The sequence below is a fragment of the Eurosta solidaginis genome, chromosome 4 (assembly GCF_040869045.1).
Source record: "Eurosta solidaginis isolate ZX-2024a chromosome 4, ASM4086904v1, whole genome shotgun sequence".
Taxonomy (NCBI): Eukaryota; Metazoa; Arthropoda; class Insecta; order Diptera; family Tephritidae; genus Eurosta; species Eurosta solidaginis.
The window spans coordinates 240,176,441-240,196,236 of NC_090322.1; the positions used below are offsets into that span (position 1 = coordinate 240,176,441).

Sequence of the window (19,796 nt, forward strand, 5' to 3'; positions counted from 1 at the left end):
TGAAGGAAAATTGGGATCAGACAAAATATTTGGTGAATTAGAACGGATAATTAAACCTATATTAAAATGGATCAAAATATGTTATCTAGTTCCATTTTTGCATTAAGCGGATTGTATACCTTCCAGTGTCACCAAATGGAATAACAAAGTTAGGCTAAAAGTTAAAAAATTAATTAAATGTAAGGCGCGATAACCTCCGAAGAGGTCGAGCTTCTCTTCCAATTTGCGTCGTGCTCCTTTTTTAATTTTTCCTACAAATTGGCGGGACAGGACCTACTTGTTTTATGCAGACTCAGATGGGCATCCGCAAGATGAGTTTTCACTGAGAGCTTTTCAATGCAGAAATACACTCGGAGTGCTTGCAACACACACTCAAAGGGACGACCCCGCTTACAAAAATTTGCTTCTAATCGAAAAAACTTGTTTATATATTTTTGATGTTGCTTTGCCCGGAGCGTGAAGCCACGCTCTTCGGTGTGGTAGGCGGAGCACGATACCATCATACCATGGCGGCTGTAGCTAAAAGTTACTTTTATGGCAAACTATTTGCCCTGAAAGAAATGGGGCTAGTAAAATCAACAAATTGGTTCTGTTGTTCTTGACTTAACGGAGATTTGGTGAAATTGATCGAAATATGGCTAATTCGGCCGAGTTCCTTGTCAAGCGAACAAATTAGTTTAGTCATTTCAACAGAAGAGAAATTGTCGCTCTTAAGTTAACAAAATTTTGTAAAATTGACAGATTCCTAATCAATCTAACTGATTTTTCTGTTAACACAACTGATCTTACAGGTCATTTCAACGGCGATTAACTGTCAATACATGGGCAAATTTCAAAGAGAATTTTACGCTCACTGCGCTTTCTACTTTGTACTTGTGACGATGGTGCCACTTGTTAAAAAAAAAAACACCTAAATAAGAAAACAATCAAATCGAAAAAACACACAAAATGGGAAAACAACAAAAAACTCTTTTTCAGTTATCAACACAAAACGAAAAAACCCTTTTTTGAATTTACTGTGCAAAAAATTATGAGATACCGGGACACCTATTTATCGGGTACAATTTTTCAACTTCTCATCCAAGCGAAATGCAAAATTGCGCCCTCTTGTTGCAAAAGTTTTGCTTGAACGAACAAGATTTTTCCAAAGTTACTAACATTTTGTTCCAAGTTTTTATGAATTTTCACTCACGCGAATGAATCTAATAAGATAATAAAAAACATCCTTTTTTAATGTTGATGTTTCCGACAAAATAAAAGTTTGAGTTGTTTTGGAATCGTTTCAACTTAAAGTGTTACGAAAATTGCCGAATTACATGTACAGTTACTCCAGTGGTGAATTACCTTTCTGTGATTTGATTCTTTACTTTTCTATAACTTACAAGTTCTCTATTTAAAATGTTATGTCAAACATTTATACTACAAGTTTTGTTCGAAACAATCAAGTGTGTCAACTACATGCGAGAGAAGAAATTGAGAATGAGCTGAGCTGCAACTAAAAGAATTGAGAATCAGTTTTGTGACTACTATTTTCATTTCTATATTCATATGTATGTAAAGCAACATCAAAATTTTAGGAACAAGCTTTTTCAATTAAAAGAAAAATTTTCTAAGCGGGGTCGCCCCTCGGCAGTGTTCGGCAAGCACTCCGAGTGTATTTCTGCCATGAAATGCTCTCAGTGAAAGCTCATATGCCTTGCAGATGCCGTTCGGAGTCGGCATAAAACAAGTAGGTCCTGTCCCGCCAATTTGTAAGAAAATTAAAAAGGAGCACGGCGCAAATTGGAAGAGAAGTTCGGCCTAAAATCTCTTCGGAGGTTATCGCGCCTTACATCTATTTATTTATATGGCAATATAGGTACTTTCATACAAAGCTGTCGCAACAACTTTTTTTTGTTCATTTGACTACTAAAATGGTAAATTACGAATCAACGATTTGTGCGCAGTTAATTCAACATCTTGTTGCGATGGATAAAAATTGACAGAAATTTCGATTGAATTGACCCGTATTTCGGTTGATTTTACCAGTCTTTTTCTTTCAGTATAGTGGCTTAAGGACAATCTGTAATTGTCGTATAAGGGCACTTTATCGATGAAATAAAAACCGATGAGGGTTTCAAGTAACGTCTGACACCTCCCTATTGAAACACATTACGTCGGCTTACTTTTGCCCCAATGTGGTCTCAGCACACTGAATCAGCTCTAAAGCTGGATTGTAAAACAAAATCGCTTGACCTGCCTAACTTCCCAGAATTGCACTCAATGGAACAGCGCACGCTTAATGAAAAGAACAAGATGTCCGGGAAAATTTGGGCTTTCTAAAGCAATAAAAAACTTGAAAAAAATATACGAAGAACAAAGATTACATTTCTCGAAAAAAGTAAATCCAATCTGGTAAAAATAAAACTCTGTGAAAATGAAGGGATTCATGTTTTTGCTTGCTTCCTGTAATCATCAACAAATTTAAATATGATTGTTTCCGTTAGAAGAAAATTGAAGGAGAAAAAGTGCAAGCACGTCATATTAAAAGCAAAATAAAATGTGCACTTTATTTCGGAACAGTCCTTATTTTTAGCTACAATTGCATAAATAAGTGATCTCGAATTATATTTGATAGATGTGTTGGGGGAAATTACTTTGAGTGCATTAACGCAAACGTTCATACGATCAAATGCTTATGAGATGCTCCATGTTATTTCAATTAAAAAATTCAGGTTTTATTTTGCACGTTGTGGATAAACTCTTACCCACTTGTTCATAAAAAAATAAAATTGGTTTATTATAATGGGAAATTTTTATGGAAATGTTGTTTTAAAAAGCTTTATAAAACTTTGTACTTTCTTATGAATAAGCTTGTATGTAATATATGTCTTTAGAATTGAGAAAATATTACTTTATTTTCTTTTTTTGATAGATCCGGCAGGATAAGATCTCACAAAGCCACTTGGATGGTTTTAACTTCATATTGGATAATTCGAGCATCAGAGTTGAACCGTATGCATACGAGTATATGCAATCGAAACTATACAGCAAAAAATGGAATGAAGTTATTAAAGCCGGAATTCAAGAATTGAGATAAATAAAACCTTTCGGAGAATGTTGACACTGGTATTTTAGTTAAAAATAACACGGTAAATAAATGTTAAAGTAAACATTTTTTTGGATTTTTTTTGTTATTTATTAGCCTAATCCCGCAGTTTCGCTCGCTTGCGCAGCATATTGTTTAAAGATACATTTCCTCAGTTATGAGTTATAAGTCATTCATATCAGGGGTACTTGTGATCCACATTTTGGCCTATATCTCGTAAACGGGTTGAGATATCCCAAAACTACTGTTTTGTTAAAGCCCTCATTAGCATTTCATTAGGTAGATTCCCGGATAGATTATGTGGGTATCAAAACCATCGAGGCCTAGGGGTACGAAAACCATGCAATTTACATTCCCTGGTCAATAAGCCGTATCTCTGGATAATAACACGTAGTCATGCAAGTGGCCGCATCTCCTCGCGTTGCGGTTCTTTAGTATTGAAAATGTCATTCCCGATAAATTGGTCAGAAAAGTAGGTGAAAGCGTTTCTGAAACTGTCGAAATAATAATGGATCAGTGGCCAGCACTTACTGGAACAGCGGTATCTTTGGTGAAAAATGAAGCCCTACTATGGAGACAACGTTGGGTTGGAGCAGAAGATCGCCCAAAGACATTCATCGACGCATTGCATCTTTGTAATGAAGAACTTTTTTCACACGTTTTCAAGTTTTTGAAGATTGGAGCCACGTTAGCTGTAACCATTGCCAGCAGTGAACGAAGTTTTTCAACTTTGAAGCGTTTGAAAAATTGGATAAGAAATTCAACCGGAGAAGATAGGCTGAATGGACTTGCCCTATTTTAAATGCGGACTGATATATAATGTGTTTGCCTGTTTCGATCGACAGCTAAAACTGACGGGAAGGGTATCGAAAAAGGCGTGGTTACCTCGGTACCAATAATGCGAAAGCAAAATTAAAAATTGTGTTTCTTTCAAGATATATTTTTCATAACACAATGAGCTGGCACGGAGTTTGGGTTGGTGGAAACGTAGTATCATATATATTATTTCTAATTGCTGTTTTTATATAGGGGTCCCTTTTTCGCTCTTATTTGCAATCCAAATCTATAAATAGTTTTGGTTCTAAAGATGGATTTTCGGGCTATTAGCGAGCTTTGGGCAATTTTGGTCGTAGTGATTTTGTTTAGCTATATTTTATTAAAATAATTTGTTAAAAATAAACGATTGTGAGCACACAAAGAAATCTATTTGTACTATGGCACTATTGTGAATATTCGCACTGCATTACCGGCAGTTGCTATCATATGCTAGATGGCAGCGCAAGCTGTAAGTTATAATTGATTGATAGAACAGCTGATTTTTGTTGATATTTGGTAAGATACTTTTATATTGGTTGCGCTAGATGCGCACGGATCCGGCTCGTATGCTTAAATACTAATACAAACTTATAGCATACATTCGTTATTTTTTTCCATTCTAACAAAATATAACAACAATACTCCTCAAAGTAATCTCCTACCCAACAAAAATATATTTTAGATTTAAGACAAACTTTTTTTATGAAACTTTTAAATACAAATTTATTTCAGCGCTTACAACTAAAATAATTAAATCTAAAATAAAAAAACTAAAAAGAAAATAACCGCACCAATTGAACCTTAAAACTAATTTAAGATTAACTAAATGAGTTCACTTAAAATAGATTTGTGTTTAATGTGTTTTAAGTTGAGATAACGGAAAGCGATGTAGTATGTAAAAGTATGACTGTATGTATGTTTACTAGATTGGGTCGATTTTTTAACCTATATCGCGACAAAAAAAAAAAGGTTCCACTATGCTTACCCAAAAAAATAATTTTTGAGCCTGCAAAATTTCAACGATTTTTTATGCATTTTTTCATTTTCAAGGCTCCAAATCAATTTTTTTGTATTTTTTTCGTGTCAATTGGCAAATGCAAAATTGGTAAATGCAGTTTTTTGAAAAAAAAAATTTTCTTTTATGGAGATTTAGAAGAATTTTGGTCGAAAAATCGATTTTTTTTTGCAGGCTCAAAAATTATTTTTTTGGGTATGCTTAGTGGAACTTTTTTTTTCCTGAGCCCAAATCCTATCGAAAAATCGATGGCGCGATATAGGTTAACTTTCGTCCATACAAATCGACCCAGGTTAATGTTTACGTATATTATAGTACTATATCATATTTATTTATATATAACGACGATATTGATTTGAAGCTAGTAGTTGCAGCAGATTACTTCGCATTCGTAGAAAAAAACCTGTAAAAAGATTGGAAACAAAAGAGAAAAGCCCCGAATCAAGTGAGTGAATGGGAGTACGACCAACGTTGATTAACTCGCGCTAATGCTCCGCCAACTCTAGCTTGGGGGAAGATGAAATCGCTGCTTGAAAGGAAGAAAGTTTGAGTTTTTTTTGTTGTGCCTTACAACAAAATGATATGATGGTTTAGTACAAAAAAAAAACAATAAAAAAGATAAAAAATAAATGTTACAAAAAAAAGACATGTATAAAACAAAAGAGAAAAGGAAACAATACAAAAAATTAAGTGGTGGTGCAATTATGCATAAAATATATTTTTTTGTTTTTTTTTTTATTGAAAAATTTGTAAAGTTTTGGATTTTTACATTACCAAAAATTAAGGAAGTCGTAGAACTCACTCAAATTGCTGTGGAATAAAATGATGATAAATGTTCGGAAATAGTTTAATTACAACAATAGTGGGATGATTAATTCAAAAAATAAATATTTTATGTATATATAAGAATACGTAGCGCATAAAAGAATAAATGTGGGTATGTTTGTATGAGTGTGAGAAATTGATTTCGAAAAAAAATATTTGCTCGATTTGATCAAGGATCTTAGCAAAGGCTTTGCAATGAAGAATTTGACTCAAATTAAATTAATGCCCTGAATGTCTGCACAACACACATGAAATTCCTTTAATTATAACATTTCTATGAAAATAGGAAAACATATTATACAATGATACAATTTTTTATTTTTTTGCAGGTTATAATAAAATACTTGGAGCCCATTTTAAGAAACTAAGTTCAACGGCTTAATTTTTTCAAGCAGCGCTTATCGTTTTGAGAGTTTATAATGGGTACATACAATAAACTGAAAAGAAAACAACACTTTCAGTAGCAAACATTTTTAAGATTTTCACTTCGCCCTGTGAAAATGTTCAGTGCCACCCTGCATGACTTGAAAAGAACAAAAATTTTGCATGCTTTATCGGAGCTGCTTTATCGTAGGTGATTTATGTTTACTAGAAAGTGACAGATGGTATACTGTGTTTATTTGTCAATGTGATTCATCAGCTGATTGACAGGGTTGTTCTCTGCACCGTCAATGGCAGCGAGGGCAAGTAATGTTGCATTTTTGGCCAGTTTTAGGGATAGGTTGTTGAGAAAAGATAATGATGCCCTCTATTGAGGCTTCGCTGATTTTACAACAGAACACAGCTTTTTGAAGAGTTGGAGTGAAGGCGACATTTTCGTGTAGAAAAGGAAACACCATTAGATTGCCGACTATAGAAGGTAAGTTCAGCAAATATATGACACAATACGATAATAATTTTTTTTATCTTTTTGCTGATTATTATAAGATTTTGGAGGTCAAGAAACTGACTTTAACGGCTAAATTTTTCAAAATATTGCTTATCGTTGTGAGGAATTTACAATGGATACATACATTAAACAACTAAGAAATTTCGGCGTGCCGTTCGAAGAAGTTAACTTCAGTAGTTATAACTTCGGATTTAAAATTACATCGAGCAAAATTCTATTTTTTGAACATTTTTAATGGAATCATACAAACACCGATTTGAAATGGTGTCAAAGATCGCAGAACTTTCATGGATAACGTTTTGTTTGAAAGCGGCTCACGCAAAACTTCACTGCTAGGTGTTAAAAGAACGAGTTCCAATGGCCAGCTATCATGCCGAGGCAGCCAATACTTAAGTATTGTTAGGTTTAAGTTAGCTTACAGTCTTATTTTTCACATATTCTCCAATCGTATTTTTACATTGCAGAGCACTCTTTTTATAGATATGTATATATTGTAAGTATGAGCTTATTTGTTATAGAATCTTAAAGTTTTATGAAGTAAAATGTAATAATACAAGTTGGAATACAATGCGACCGCCGTGGCTTGGAGGTGCTGCAACTATTGCGAATGTCGATTTTGAATAGAATCGACATTTGTCGATCGAATATTTTATACATTTATTTTTAGTTACTTTGCTATTGTTTAAATAAATCGACAAATTCTTGGGCCACTGTAAATCGTTAGCTCAATCAAAGCAGGTGTTTACACTTTTCAAAGCATGTAAAACACTTTTTAACCATTATAAAGATAATCGGTTATCGTTCAGCGATCGACAATCCCGAGATGGGAGAATATGTTGGCGTACAATGACCAAGCTTCATGCAAGTGATGGGACAACTTGTATCTATGTTTGTATATCGTGCTATTAATAAGTTAATCTTTCATCCGAGAAAGCCATAATACTGCATTATTATTCATATACCACAGTCGCTTATATGACCTCACAAATGTCCGCCGTGTTATGGTGACAGCATGCTCCGCCTACCACTCCTAAGGTCCTGGATTCAAGTCCCGGGCAAAGCAACATAAAAAATTTAGGATTTTTTTTTTTTAAATAAGGAATATGTTTTTCTAAGCTTGGCCGGCGCTCGGCATTGGTTTAGCAAACATTCCGAGTGTATTTCTGCACTGGAAGTTTCCTAGTGAAATTTCATTTGCTTTGAAGATGCCGTTCAGGGGGGGGGGGGGGGGGGGGGGCGCTTTGTATTTATTTATTTTAAGATTCTATAACAATTATTCTTTGTTAAATTTTGACGCGCGTAAAACAAAAAAGAAATAACTTAAACATCATTATTAGTAAAAAATTATGAAAATTAACAAGTACTGTAAGTAAGCAGATTAACAGTGATATGTATGTAGGCAATGTAGTATTTTTGAAAAATATCCTTATAAACTATTAAGAGACAAATTTGTAGTAATACTAAATTATGGATTCTATTTGGTAAAGGAAAAACGTATGTAGGGAAAATAAATTTTGATTGGAATATTGTTTTGATCTAATAAACCAGTACCCTAATGTACAGTTGGTGAAGCAGTTGCAGCAGATATGACAAGATGAGACGAAGCTAGGCGAGAACAGATGAGCCGGAACGATACCACACGTATGCCAAACGATTATTGACGGCAGCTAATCAAAGCAGCACATATACAGCGGCACTGTACTATGAACTTTGGTACGACTTGGTCTTTTAGTTGGTGTGTTAGGAAGAAATACAAATGTCTTGCCAATGATGAATAGGTAGGCAGGATAAACATATGGACCTTGCAAATTTCAGTACTGCATTTAAAATCAGCAAGTTGAGCTTAAACATTGCTTCCTATCATACATGCTTGTGGTAGCTATTTCTTTTTGCTTTCCATATCACTCCTTGTCATTTGATTTTTTTACGTCCAAAATCGGATGACTGTTCCTTATTTTTTGCCAAATGGTGTTTGAATTATAGGCGTATGCATTTTCTTTGAGCAATTATTATCGAAAACTAATTTGTAGTCAGCAGTAGCCATACATCGAACATTTAAAGCCTTCGTAATTTTCCTTCTTTTATGAATAATTCATTTATATATACGTATTTCTTTATTTTATATTTTTTATATTTTAGACTATACGCGTTATTAAGTTAAATTATTCAAGTGTTTCGTATTTGTTGCAGCATTTGCAAAGTAACGAAGTAATTTATAAATTTTTTTTATTTTCGAGTCAGCATCGGGCGCAAACATTTGCAACTTTCAACATTGAAACAGCTTGAAGATTTCTACTCGTTTTATTCGCATTCTCATTCTATGTATGAATATATAAAGATATGTATGTACTTTGGCTTTTCACTTGATATCACTCACATATAAACCTAAATTGCTAAGAAAAGGGGAAGAATAAAGTAAAAATATTTTGTGATTAGTGTTGAACAAAATCCAGGTTGTGCGTTATTGACTTAGCTCATTATTGTCATTTGCTGACTTTCTTTAGTTTTGTTTTTGTTTTTTTTTTTTAATCTTTTTTTTAAATGTTTTTCTTCAAATATTTTTCACTTTTCAAAGTTCCCTTAAAACATCATATTAGAGTATTTTTTTCCTTGTTTAGTGGTGGTTAAGTTATATGTAGTAAAGAAGGTTTACGTGCTCGTCTGTTTTTATTGAGATTGTAATTTTGTTTGTTATTTTTGGTGATCTATTATTTCAATCCTAAAATCAGACCAAAAAGACCTGAAACGATGAAAAATCTGCCTATTTATGGTGTATTGGCGGGTCCTGTTTCAAGCAAAATGGCATTGTTTGGTTTTTATTATCGTTGTTTGCAAGTTGGTTGATAATTGAATTCTCCCATTTTTGAATATCCAATTTATTATAGTTGTTTTTTCCTCAGCTTCAAATTCAATGGTATAATTTCAAAATTTTCTTCTGTCTAACTGATATAGTAAATGCATATTGTCCTTGTTGTTGCAGGAATAGCTAAGAAAGTGCTGTCTAAATCGGTGAAATTCAGTCAAGAAATTGAACAATTTTTTGAGGGTCCAATGCCCATCCTGAATGGTTTTGAAGTAAATGCTATTAATGAGATAGCGAATCATAAACCACTTAATATTTAGCCAATAAATGTTTCCTCGAAACTGTTTATTGATGTCGCCGCTAGTGATGCTGTAGCTGGGTTATTACTGAAAAGCATCATATCCCTGCAAAAATCGTTGGATGATGTGGTCCACTGGAGTACATACCATTATACTCCACTGTAATGCAGTAATGAACCAACTCATGTTTTTACACGAACATATTGTATTGATGTTTATTGGACTGTGGATACTCCATGGATTACTCTGATGTAATGCGGAGCTGGAGTATATGGTCCAGTCCTAAGACATCGCAATGTTAATTGGACCATATTTTTTGTATGAATTGTGGTTAATTTTGGAGCACTCACTTGGTCCATAGCGAGTACTCCATACATGCATTCATGGATTACTCGCAATTTTTGCAGGGTTCTGACTATACTTGCATATACCCAAAATTCACATATTGATGAAGGAACGAAAAATATATAGAATTAACTTAACAAATGCATGACTCTCCTGACAAGAAAACCTTAAGCTTCCTTCACCTACAGGACACACCGACCGTCATACGTATAATCATGGAACTGGAAGGGCTGTGGGAAATGTCAATCGGGTCATAGACAAGGGCGTTCCCGGGGAAGGGCAGGGAGGCCGTTGGCCTCCCACCCCTAACGGATTAAAACATCAACAACAATCATTTTTTAGAATTCCTAGAATACCAGAGATCTCGAAGTTTTTATTAGCTTTTAAAAGTCCAATTAATAATTGGTATGTTTTCATGCAGTTGCATAAGTTGATCAGCCAAATTCAATTAATCGTGATTTGGTTTGATAACTTCGAATGACAAATGCATTTGACCCTTCAATTGTACTAGCAAAGTGCACAAACGCACCTATTGCTGTACATCTCTGACAATATCGATAACCATCGATCACACGTAAATAGCTAAAACAGCTGACAATTGCGATCACTCTTTGTAATTTTTTGGCAAGTGCAACATAAAATATAAGCTATGGATATAAGAAAGTTTTTTTGCACCTCTGGGTGTAAGTATCTTTTTATTAGTTAAGGTTTAATTATTAGACCATAACCCTTATTTGTTAATACAGCTTCAAAAAGAAGACATAGCCCAACTAGTTCTGATCAGAGTGTGGAATATCCAGCGGAATCACCTGTGGCAAGCAATATTGGAGTTGTAAATTATCATCACAATGACATTGGGGAATGGGTCAATGCCCGAAGTTCAATAACTTTCTCCCAAAAAAGGGGTCTCCTTCTAAACTGTTGGGTACCACCGGCGTACTATGATTTTTCAGCTGATGCTGAGCATTTACAACGAAAGTTTAATTATAAATGGCTCGAAATGTATAAACCATGGATGATATATTCAAGCAAGCTAAAAGGAACTTTCTGTTTGTATTGTGTCTTATTTAAACCACAAAAATACGTGGGATTGTAAGTTCCTTTGTTATTCGACCTTTCGTGAAGTATAAGAATATACATGAATACAGCAAGAACCACGCCGCGTCAAATGTACATAAGGAAGCAGCACAGGCAGCACACTTATTTCTAAATCAACAGCCAGTTGACGTACAAATGCAAAGTGGAGATAAAAGATTTAATTTTAGATGAATTTGCAAAAAACCCAAGAAAAATGATAATTATTAAGCAAAGATATAAATTGCCCTCCAAAGAAGATTTGGAATAAGCGAAATTTCCCTAAATTCGTTATAATATGTATTAGATCTTGTTGTTTAATGCCCAGTGCATTTTTCGTATATGAATGAAAAACTTTGACTTACATAGATCACCGACTTAAACAACCTTTGGTAGCTGAAACCCTGGCGCGCAATCCTAAGTTTTTAAGGTAGCTATAACCCCCTTGCGTCAAGAATCTGGTTTGTGTGCTGAGGCGGTAGACTTGTAATTTCCTGTAGCAGCGATGACGATCGACCGCAAGCCAAATATAATCAAGAAAACTCTGAACTTACAAACGTACATCACACATACAAAACAATTTAAAAGAATTTCAAGAAAATAACAAGAAAAATCAAATATTTTAACAAAACGACTACCGAAATTGGAATATGAAAACGTAGAATACAGCCTCTCAATTATGTACACGTAACACAATAGCGTAGCAAAAATATTCGAATTTTAAGGGCAACAACAAGCATACATCAAAGTTGTCCGGATTAAATTCGGCATTGGCGGTGGCTGCAGCTAAAAATGTTGCTGAGAGAAACACTTCAAATAAACAAAAAATATGAGAAAAACTATTGCTCTCCCTCGATGCTCAGTTCCGCTTTCATGCGTCTAAAGATGTAAGTTGTATTAAGGTATGCCCTCAGCAAAAAAAGGAAGAAATACTTAAAAATTTGTATGTAAAAATATTAAAATGCTGCAACGGCTTATAGGACTTCCATGGTAATTTTAGTTGATTGTTGTTTGCTTAGTGTCTTATCATATACATATACGTATATAGTTTTCTAAATAATTTAACTGATATATAAACTGCAGGCTTAAAACTATTATTTTTTCTTAGCGTTGATCTTAGAGACTAAGTATAATTTATTGCGATATTTTTATCTTTTATATTATTTTGTGTTTTTAAGTGTTGGTTTTTTTGTATCATACAAATATAAAAAAAAACGTTTGAGTAAAATATGAATGTTGTCAAATTTAAATCGAGAAAAAGGCTCTGAAATTTTGTTTCTAAAGTTTGTATCCAATGTTGTTGATGAGTAATAAGCTGAATTCTTGTTTATCATTTTTTCTCCGAGAAGGTCCACTTTTCTACCTATGAAAATGTTCTTGCCACGCTTCATATATAACGGTCACAACATTTTAAAATTTTTGAAGATAGAAAAGTTAGGCGTCTCGAAAGGACGCCGCAAGGATTAAAATTGTTACTAATCAGCAATAAATAAGACTTATCGTTCCCAGCATATGTAGGTATGTATATGTACATATCAGGGAAGGGAAAAATAAGAATTTTTCTGTCGTTCTTGGCTTAGAGCTGTTTGAATTCTAGGTTGTAGTTGGAGAGCTGACAATGCATTTTGAAATATGTGTTGGAAGCATTTTCATTATCTTAAGTTGTCAGGATTTAACTTGTGGATAGAAACCTTATGACCAGATCAAGGAGAGCTCTAGCATGACACTAGAGCAGCAAACGGCCCTTCGGGGCGAACTAGTGACTACCGCCGTATATGTCCCTTACGGACTATATCATGGCAGTTTTTGACTCCTACGAGGAAGGAGTAGGGACATGACAATCTCCACAGATGGCTCAAAAATGAAAAAGGGAGCCGGGGTAGAGCTGACTTTAAATCATCTGCAGCCCAATCGTTCTTACCGACTTCCCTACTCTTGCAGTATCTTCCATGCGTAAGTTTATGTCATAGCGAGAGCAGCAAAATGTCTCCATGACAGAAGTCTCCGATTCCAATGTCACGATTTCGTTCACAACCAGGTTGTCTTAAAGGTATTAGAATCTTGCTTAATACAATCGGATATCATGCGAAGATTTTGTTGGCATCTGACCTGTCTTCTTTTGTTGGGTAACCTGGCACAGAAATATTGAATGAAAAGAATTTGCTGATGAGATGGCAAGGAAAGTTTTCGAAATGAATATACATATAATAGGCGGACAACTCAGTACGAACACTATTTGCTTATATTACTTACTTAATTGGCGCTTAACGGTTTAAACGGTTATGTCCGTCAAACTGTGAGCGGCAGTCGCTCCTTCGCTCTGCCAACCGGCGCCAATTGGTCACACCAAGGGAGTTTAAATCGATTCCACCTGGTCCTTCCAACGGAGTGGGGGCCACCCTCTACCTCTGCTTCCATAGGCGGGTTCCGATAGAAACACTTTCTTGGCCGGAGCGTCATCCTCCATTCGCATAGCATGGCCCAGCCAGCGTAGCTACTGCGATTTAATTCGCTGGACTATGTGGATGTCTGCGTATAGCTCGTAAAGCTCATCGTTAAATCTTCTTCGGTACTCGCCATCGCGAAGAGGTCCATAAATCTTTCGAAGAACTTTTCTCTCGAACGCTCCCAGAGCCGCTTCATCTGATGTTGTCATGGTCCATGCTTCTGCACCATATAGCAGGACCGGAAAGATAAGTGACTTGTAGAGTATGATTTTCGTTTGCCGAGAGAGGACTTTACTTTTCAATAGCCTACCTAGTCCAAAGTAGCAAGAGTGATTCTTCGCTGGATTTCAGAGCTGATGTTGTTGCTAGTGTTGATGCTGGTTCCCAAATAAACGAAGTCTTTTACTATTTCGAAATTATGGCTGTCAACAGTAGCGTGGTTGCCAAGGCGCATATGCGTTGACTCTTTGCTCGACTACAGCAGGTACTTCGTTTTTTCCTCATTCACCATCAAACCCATCTTTACCGCTTCTTTTGCCAGTTTGGAGTAAGCAGAACTAACGGTGCGGCTGTTTAGGCCGATGATATCAATGTCATCAGCATATGCCAGTAAATGCACGCTTTTATAGAATATTGTTCCAGAGCGATGGTGTTGTTCAACGTCATTTTGCACAACCGTATAAGTTTTGTGGCGGGGGGCAGCTCCTATTTAAATAGCTCCGCAGGCAATCCACCAGCGCCCGCCGCCTCGTTGTCAATCTGCTAATTGCTATTCTGACTTCGTCATAATCGGGTGGGGGACATTTATTCCATCATCATCGATTGCGGGATCAGGTTCGTGATCCCTGTGCGGCAAATCGCTGTCTCCATTTAGGAGAGCAGAGAAGTGTTCCCTCCATAATATAAGCACTTTCTGGACATCACTTACAAGGTCGCCATTTTCGTTCTTACAGGAGTTTGCCCCGGTTGTTTGTTGTTGTTGTTGTACCGATAAGGTTACTCTCCGAAGGTTTTGGGGAGTGCTATCCGGTAACACACCGACCATCTCGGGAACGATTTATATGGCAACATTAAACCTTCAGGCCATCCCTCCCCCAACCCCTTGAATCTGGTATTTTAGTCGCCTATTATGACAGGCATACCTACCGCGGGTATATTCTAACCCCCTAACCCGCTGGGGATAGTTTGCTCCGGTCTTAAAACCTTCCGTCTGTCGTGGAATTTTTTGGTAAAATTTTCGGGCGTTATTCCTGGTGGCTAGCAGCCACCTCTGCTTTTTTCTTCCTGAAAAGGCGTCTCGCTTCCCTTGTTAACGCGCTATAGCGTTCACACACTCCTCGTGTTCTACAAATGATTAGTATTTACTCACTCCACCCTAATATGTTTATACATACATATGCGCAAATTATAAATAAAAAAATATCAAATAAAGCACGTAAACGTTAAAATTATTGCCATAAATTTTGTTTTTCATGAAATATCGCAGTAAATTTCTCGCTACCTGATAAAAATGTATTCAATTATTTAAATTTAAGCACGCAGCGCTTTCTAGTTCGAATGTATTGTAATGACTATTAAGATTCATTATTTCACTACCTATATCAAAAAACTAGTTACGTGGGTAATATATTAATGATTTATTTAGTTAAAAAAAAAAATAGTTTATATTTTTAACTATTTTTTAATGTTTTTATAAATACTTTTTAATAAATCTTCTAGAAGATACCAATCAAACTGCTTTTTACTTTATTGCACTTTTTAAGTCTTTTTTGCCTACACTTTTGACTTTCAGCCTTTTCTTTATTTTATGTTTTTGTTTCTTTTAGGGTTTCTTTGTTGAAACTAAAAAGCTAATACTTAAATAAACAAATACATACCTTGCGCCGCGGATAAGCTACCATGTAATGCGGCATTTAAAGTTGTGGCAGCTGCCAAGGTCGAATAGCTACCCTTGGGTGTATAAACGAAAGTATGTGGTTCACTCTTTTTGCCACTTGAAATAATTACCAACTGTACTGTAACTGGTTTTAGTATATTTTGATGTATGTATGGCGGTACAACGCATATAAGGTGAGTCTTAAAAAAAAAAATTAAATTGTTTTTATTGCATAATGGATTAGTTGATTTTTCATTGAAATACTTGCCTGCTGTAAATATTCTTTATCAGGCAACACTGTTTGCTCCCATAGCGGACCGCCTAAGTGTGGATTTACGTTTATTTCGGTTGCTGTGTCGCCACCTTGTCCACTTTCGTATGTTTCTTCAAAGAGTACGTGTGTGTCTTTTAAAAAGTTTTTGCCGATAATGAAGATTTCAAGTCCACCATCGACTGGGCATGAATTAAGTGACTTTTTGCAAATCTCTGGCACGCCTGGTGGTTGTGCTGAAATGTAGAGAAAATTATTATCTGAAAAGTATTCTTTAACATTTTTTCACAAATGAGTCAACATTGTTTTTAGGTTTAAAAAGGGACAACTTTGAGGTTATTTTTGAAATTTGAATAATTTCAGAGTTTAGTAAATCTTTTGGAGTTTATTTTAGTGTACTATTCTTCTAAGCTTCATTTCTTTTAAATAAGAAATTCCATTTTGAAAACGTTTCCAAATTCGAAATATGTACTTTTAGAAAATGATTATGATTTCTTTGAAATAAAAAAGAAGATATGAAAAATTTTTCAAAATTTCAATCATTTTCGAAATCAGACACATATACATTTACTCAGACAGTCATGGCACAACCAAAGAGGATAAATATCACTCGTTACTTTGCGTAATGTTATTCGTTAGGGTACTCGGAGGTTTTTTTTAAATGTCTTCTATACATTTCGTGGGGTATTTGTGTTTATTTTTCCAACTCTATTTAATTAATTAATTAATTATCTTTCCAAAAATAATATTTGCATAAGGTGTCTACACGGACGGCATGGATAAATGCGAGAGAATTCAAAATTTCCCTCACAGAAAACATTAAACATCAATTTGCCAGTCAAAACAAACCACCGCTGTATAGCTAAATGGTTAGCGCAGCATGCCTACAGCGTACTGATGATGAAGGCTTAGCACCCTTCGAAATGGATCTATCTGCGCAGCTATGGCAGGTTGTCTGAAAAATTTTCTACTTACTATTCCAAAAACAAAATACAATTTTTCAAATTTAGAAAAATTAAAAAATAACACTAATTGGAAAAAAATTATTGTTCTGGCCTTGAGCTCGAATCGAACCTTTAATCATTTATCAATAGGCCGATAAAAACAAAAACAATTGTTAATAAACCATGAGCACTTGGGAATGTCAAACAAAGTAATTGACAATAAACAAAAATCCAGCATTATCAGTGATTTGCACCAGATGTCGCAACACTGAATAAATATAGTTGGTAAAAAGGAATAGAAGTAGCAAATTTGCCAGTCAAAACAAACCACCGCTGTATAGCTAAATGGTTAACGCAGCATGCCTACAGCGTACTGATGATGAAGGCTTAGCACCCTTCGAAATGGATCTATCTGCGCAGCTATGGCAGGTTGTCTGAAAAATTTTCTACTTACTATTCCAAAAACAAAATAAAATTTTTCAAATTTAGAAAAATTAAAAAATAACACTAATTAGAAAAAAATTATTGTTCTGGCCTTGAGCTCGAATCGAACCTTGAATCATTTATCAATAGGCCGATAAAAACAAAAACAATCAATTTTTTTTGATTTCCAGCGAGTTACTTGCCACTCGTAGCAGACTGATGGCTCTTACTTATTTATCCTCTTTGGCACAACGTCCAAGGCCGCGAGTAACTGCAAACCGCTGTATTGCTAACTACAAAAGAGTCACAACTTAAAATTTTTCAAAATCTGTTTTTTTCCATAAACCAATTCACAGTACACATCTCTAACTGCCCCTTAAATTTCGTTGTCATTATTTTCTTCTTTAACTGGAAAATTACCGTTATGCCAGTTTTGGTGTTGATTGCATCGCTTGCGCTCTATCAACTAAAGAGTACTATTTTTAGTTGTGTCAATGTGCTTAAGAACAAGTGAACAGTTTTTTTACGCATAAAGTGTATTATTTTAAATTCTGACTATCTTGTTGCAAAAAACTTTTACCTTTGTTGTGTATTAATTAAAATTTTGTCTTTTTATACGTAAAGGGTGAGTAAAGTTGCTTGTATTATTGTGAAATGTGCCTTTTTTGATGAAATAATTGTGAATGTACGAGTAGTAAGTTTTCTTAGAAATAGTCATAATTCAAAATTGCTATATATTTTGTCCGTAAATAAATAGTTACAATAAAATTTCGTAAATTCATTTTATAATGAAGGTATCCTTCTTTGTAAAACTGGATTTCAGTATAACATTACAGACGTTTTCACATAAACCGTTTTTCTTTTCTCCTGAACATTTACATTTTTTCAAGTTGTGACTCTTTTGTAGTTAGTGTGCGATATGACAATCAAACAAACATGGACATCATACACTACGACAAGAACCGCGACCCTGCTAACAAGTCAAGGACACAAAACTTTAGACCTACTGACCCAAGCACGTATTGAAAGCACAGCTCTTGCAACTATGTATTAGGTTTTAAAAGTCTGGACAGCGATATACTGACGGAACTTCTGGAAATTGCCAAATGCTCAGTAAAGGATAACATCAGGTTCATCGACCTGGTCGCCGATATGGTCGTCAAGCCTAAAGACTACTCACTGGAAAAAGCTACAGGTCTGCCAAAATACTGCCCTCAGAACCGCCATGGGTTGTCATCTTATGTCCCCAGAACACCATCTGCATAATGAGGCGATTATACTCCCCATCAGTGAGACAAATGAAATGCTAACCAAACAGTTCGTGTTGAATACCCAGAATCCTGGAACTCCCAACAGACATCTGATTGATGAGCCAACACCGCCCAGGGGCTTAAGGAGTCATCTCCGTTAGCATTATGAGGAAATACGGCACCTGAGAACAAAGCAAAAAAACACAAGCAGGTCCTCAGTGAACTCCACAAACAGGCGTCGGACCTCTATGTCAGGAATTGCCTGGTGAATCCTGTACTCAAAGAACAATACCCCAAACTTGCAGAGGAGGAACGCACACTCCCTAGGGAAACGCGAGTCACTCTAGCTTAACTACGATCTGGATACTGTAACAGGTTAATCTCTTGCCTATGCGGAATCAACCCCGACATACAAAATGTATGCCCTGCTTGCAATGTGTTCCCACATGACACCAATCATCTCTTCAATTGTAATGTGGAACCAAAGCCTCTAACACCCCTCTCATTATGGTCCGCCCCTGTTGAAACAGCAAGTTTCCTTGGACTCCCGTTAGAGGATATCGATGACAATTTGTGATCGGTCATACCTATTGGATGGGGCAAAGCACTGCTACAACGACAACAACATCAAGTTCATCGACCGAACAAAATAGTTCGAATTTAGTGTCAAATAACCTAAAAACAGGCATCAACAAATACTTCAAGGAGAAAGTGCATCAAAGTGGCAGCCCGTGCGGTACTTAGTTCCAACCACAAATATGAATTATTTTGTATTGAATAGTAGTATCAATGTTAATAGTCCCTTGCCGAAATTAGATTCAATATGTTGTAGACCTATTTATCTACATCACTTTTTACTTAAATACTTATAATATAGCCAAATAATATAAATTACTTACTGCATATAATTGGATTTGAGCAGACTTGCAACATCTCCATCGTACCATCATCATGTGTCAATTGTGTACGGAATACCATGCGACAGCGTGTTGATTTCTTTTTATTCTTTTGAGCGAGATGATCAGGAAAACGATGCTCGACATCAACGTTACGTTCCTAAATAGAAAAGAGGGTAATCAAAAGTAAAAAATAAGATATGCCAGCAAATGTACTAACCTTGAGTATGCCAACGCAATCGCATGTAATAGTCATATCTGTCTCTGGTTTGAAATCAATCTCAATAACCATTGTACCATCCACTTTCTTCTCATTACATAATGTCGAATTTTTACCAGCAACTTTGCATGCCTGATAGAACATATGCGGTGCGACACGTCCTATATCAGTACCAATAAATACTTGTAATACAGCAGGCTTATTATAGCCAGCTAAACGGACAATGGGGAAACCATTGCCACTACGATCTTTAACGGCGCCACGGCTACCTTCAGTTTGATAACTGTAAATCGGAGAAAAAGCAGAAATAGTAAT

General features: G+C 35.5%; 1 protein-coding gene across 7 annotated transcripts in view; it reads right to left on the minus strand.

Annotated features, from left to right (window-relative positions):
• The window catches only part of NFAT (NFAT nuclear factor), a 284,245-nt gene that overhangs the window by 29,691 nt on the left and 234,758 nt on the right, over positions 1–19,796 (minus strand). For all 7 annotated transcript variants that reach the window (XM_067785265.1, XM_067785263.1, XM_067785261.1 and 4 more), the window contains 4 exons: positions 19,482–19,764; positions 19,265–19,421; positions 15,746–15,984; positions 15,479–15,677 (listed from right to left, as the gene is read on the minus strand). In XM_067785265.1, the coding sequence (XP_067641366.1) occupies positions 15,479–15,677; positions 15,746–15,984; positions 19,265–19,421; positions 19,482–19,764 (878 nt within the window). The remainder of the gene's footprint in view (positions 1–15,478; positions 15,678–15,745; positions 15,985–19,264; positions 19,422–19,481; positions 19,765–19,796) is intronic.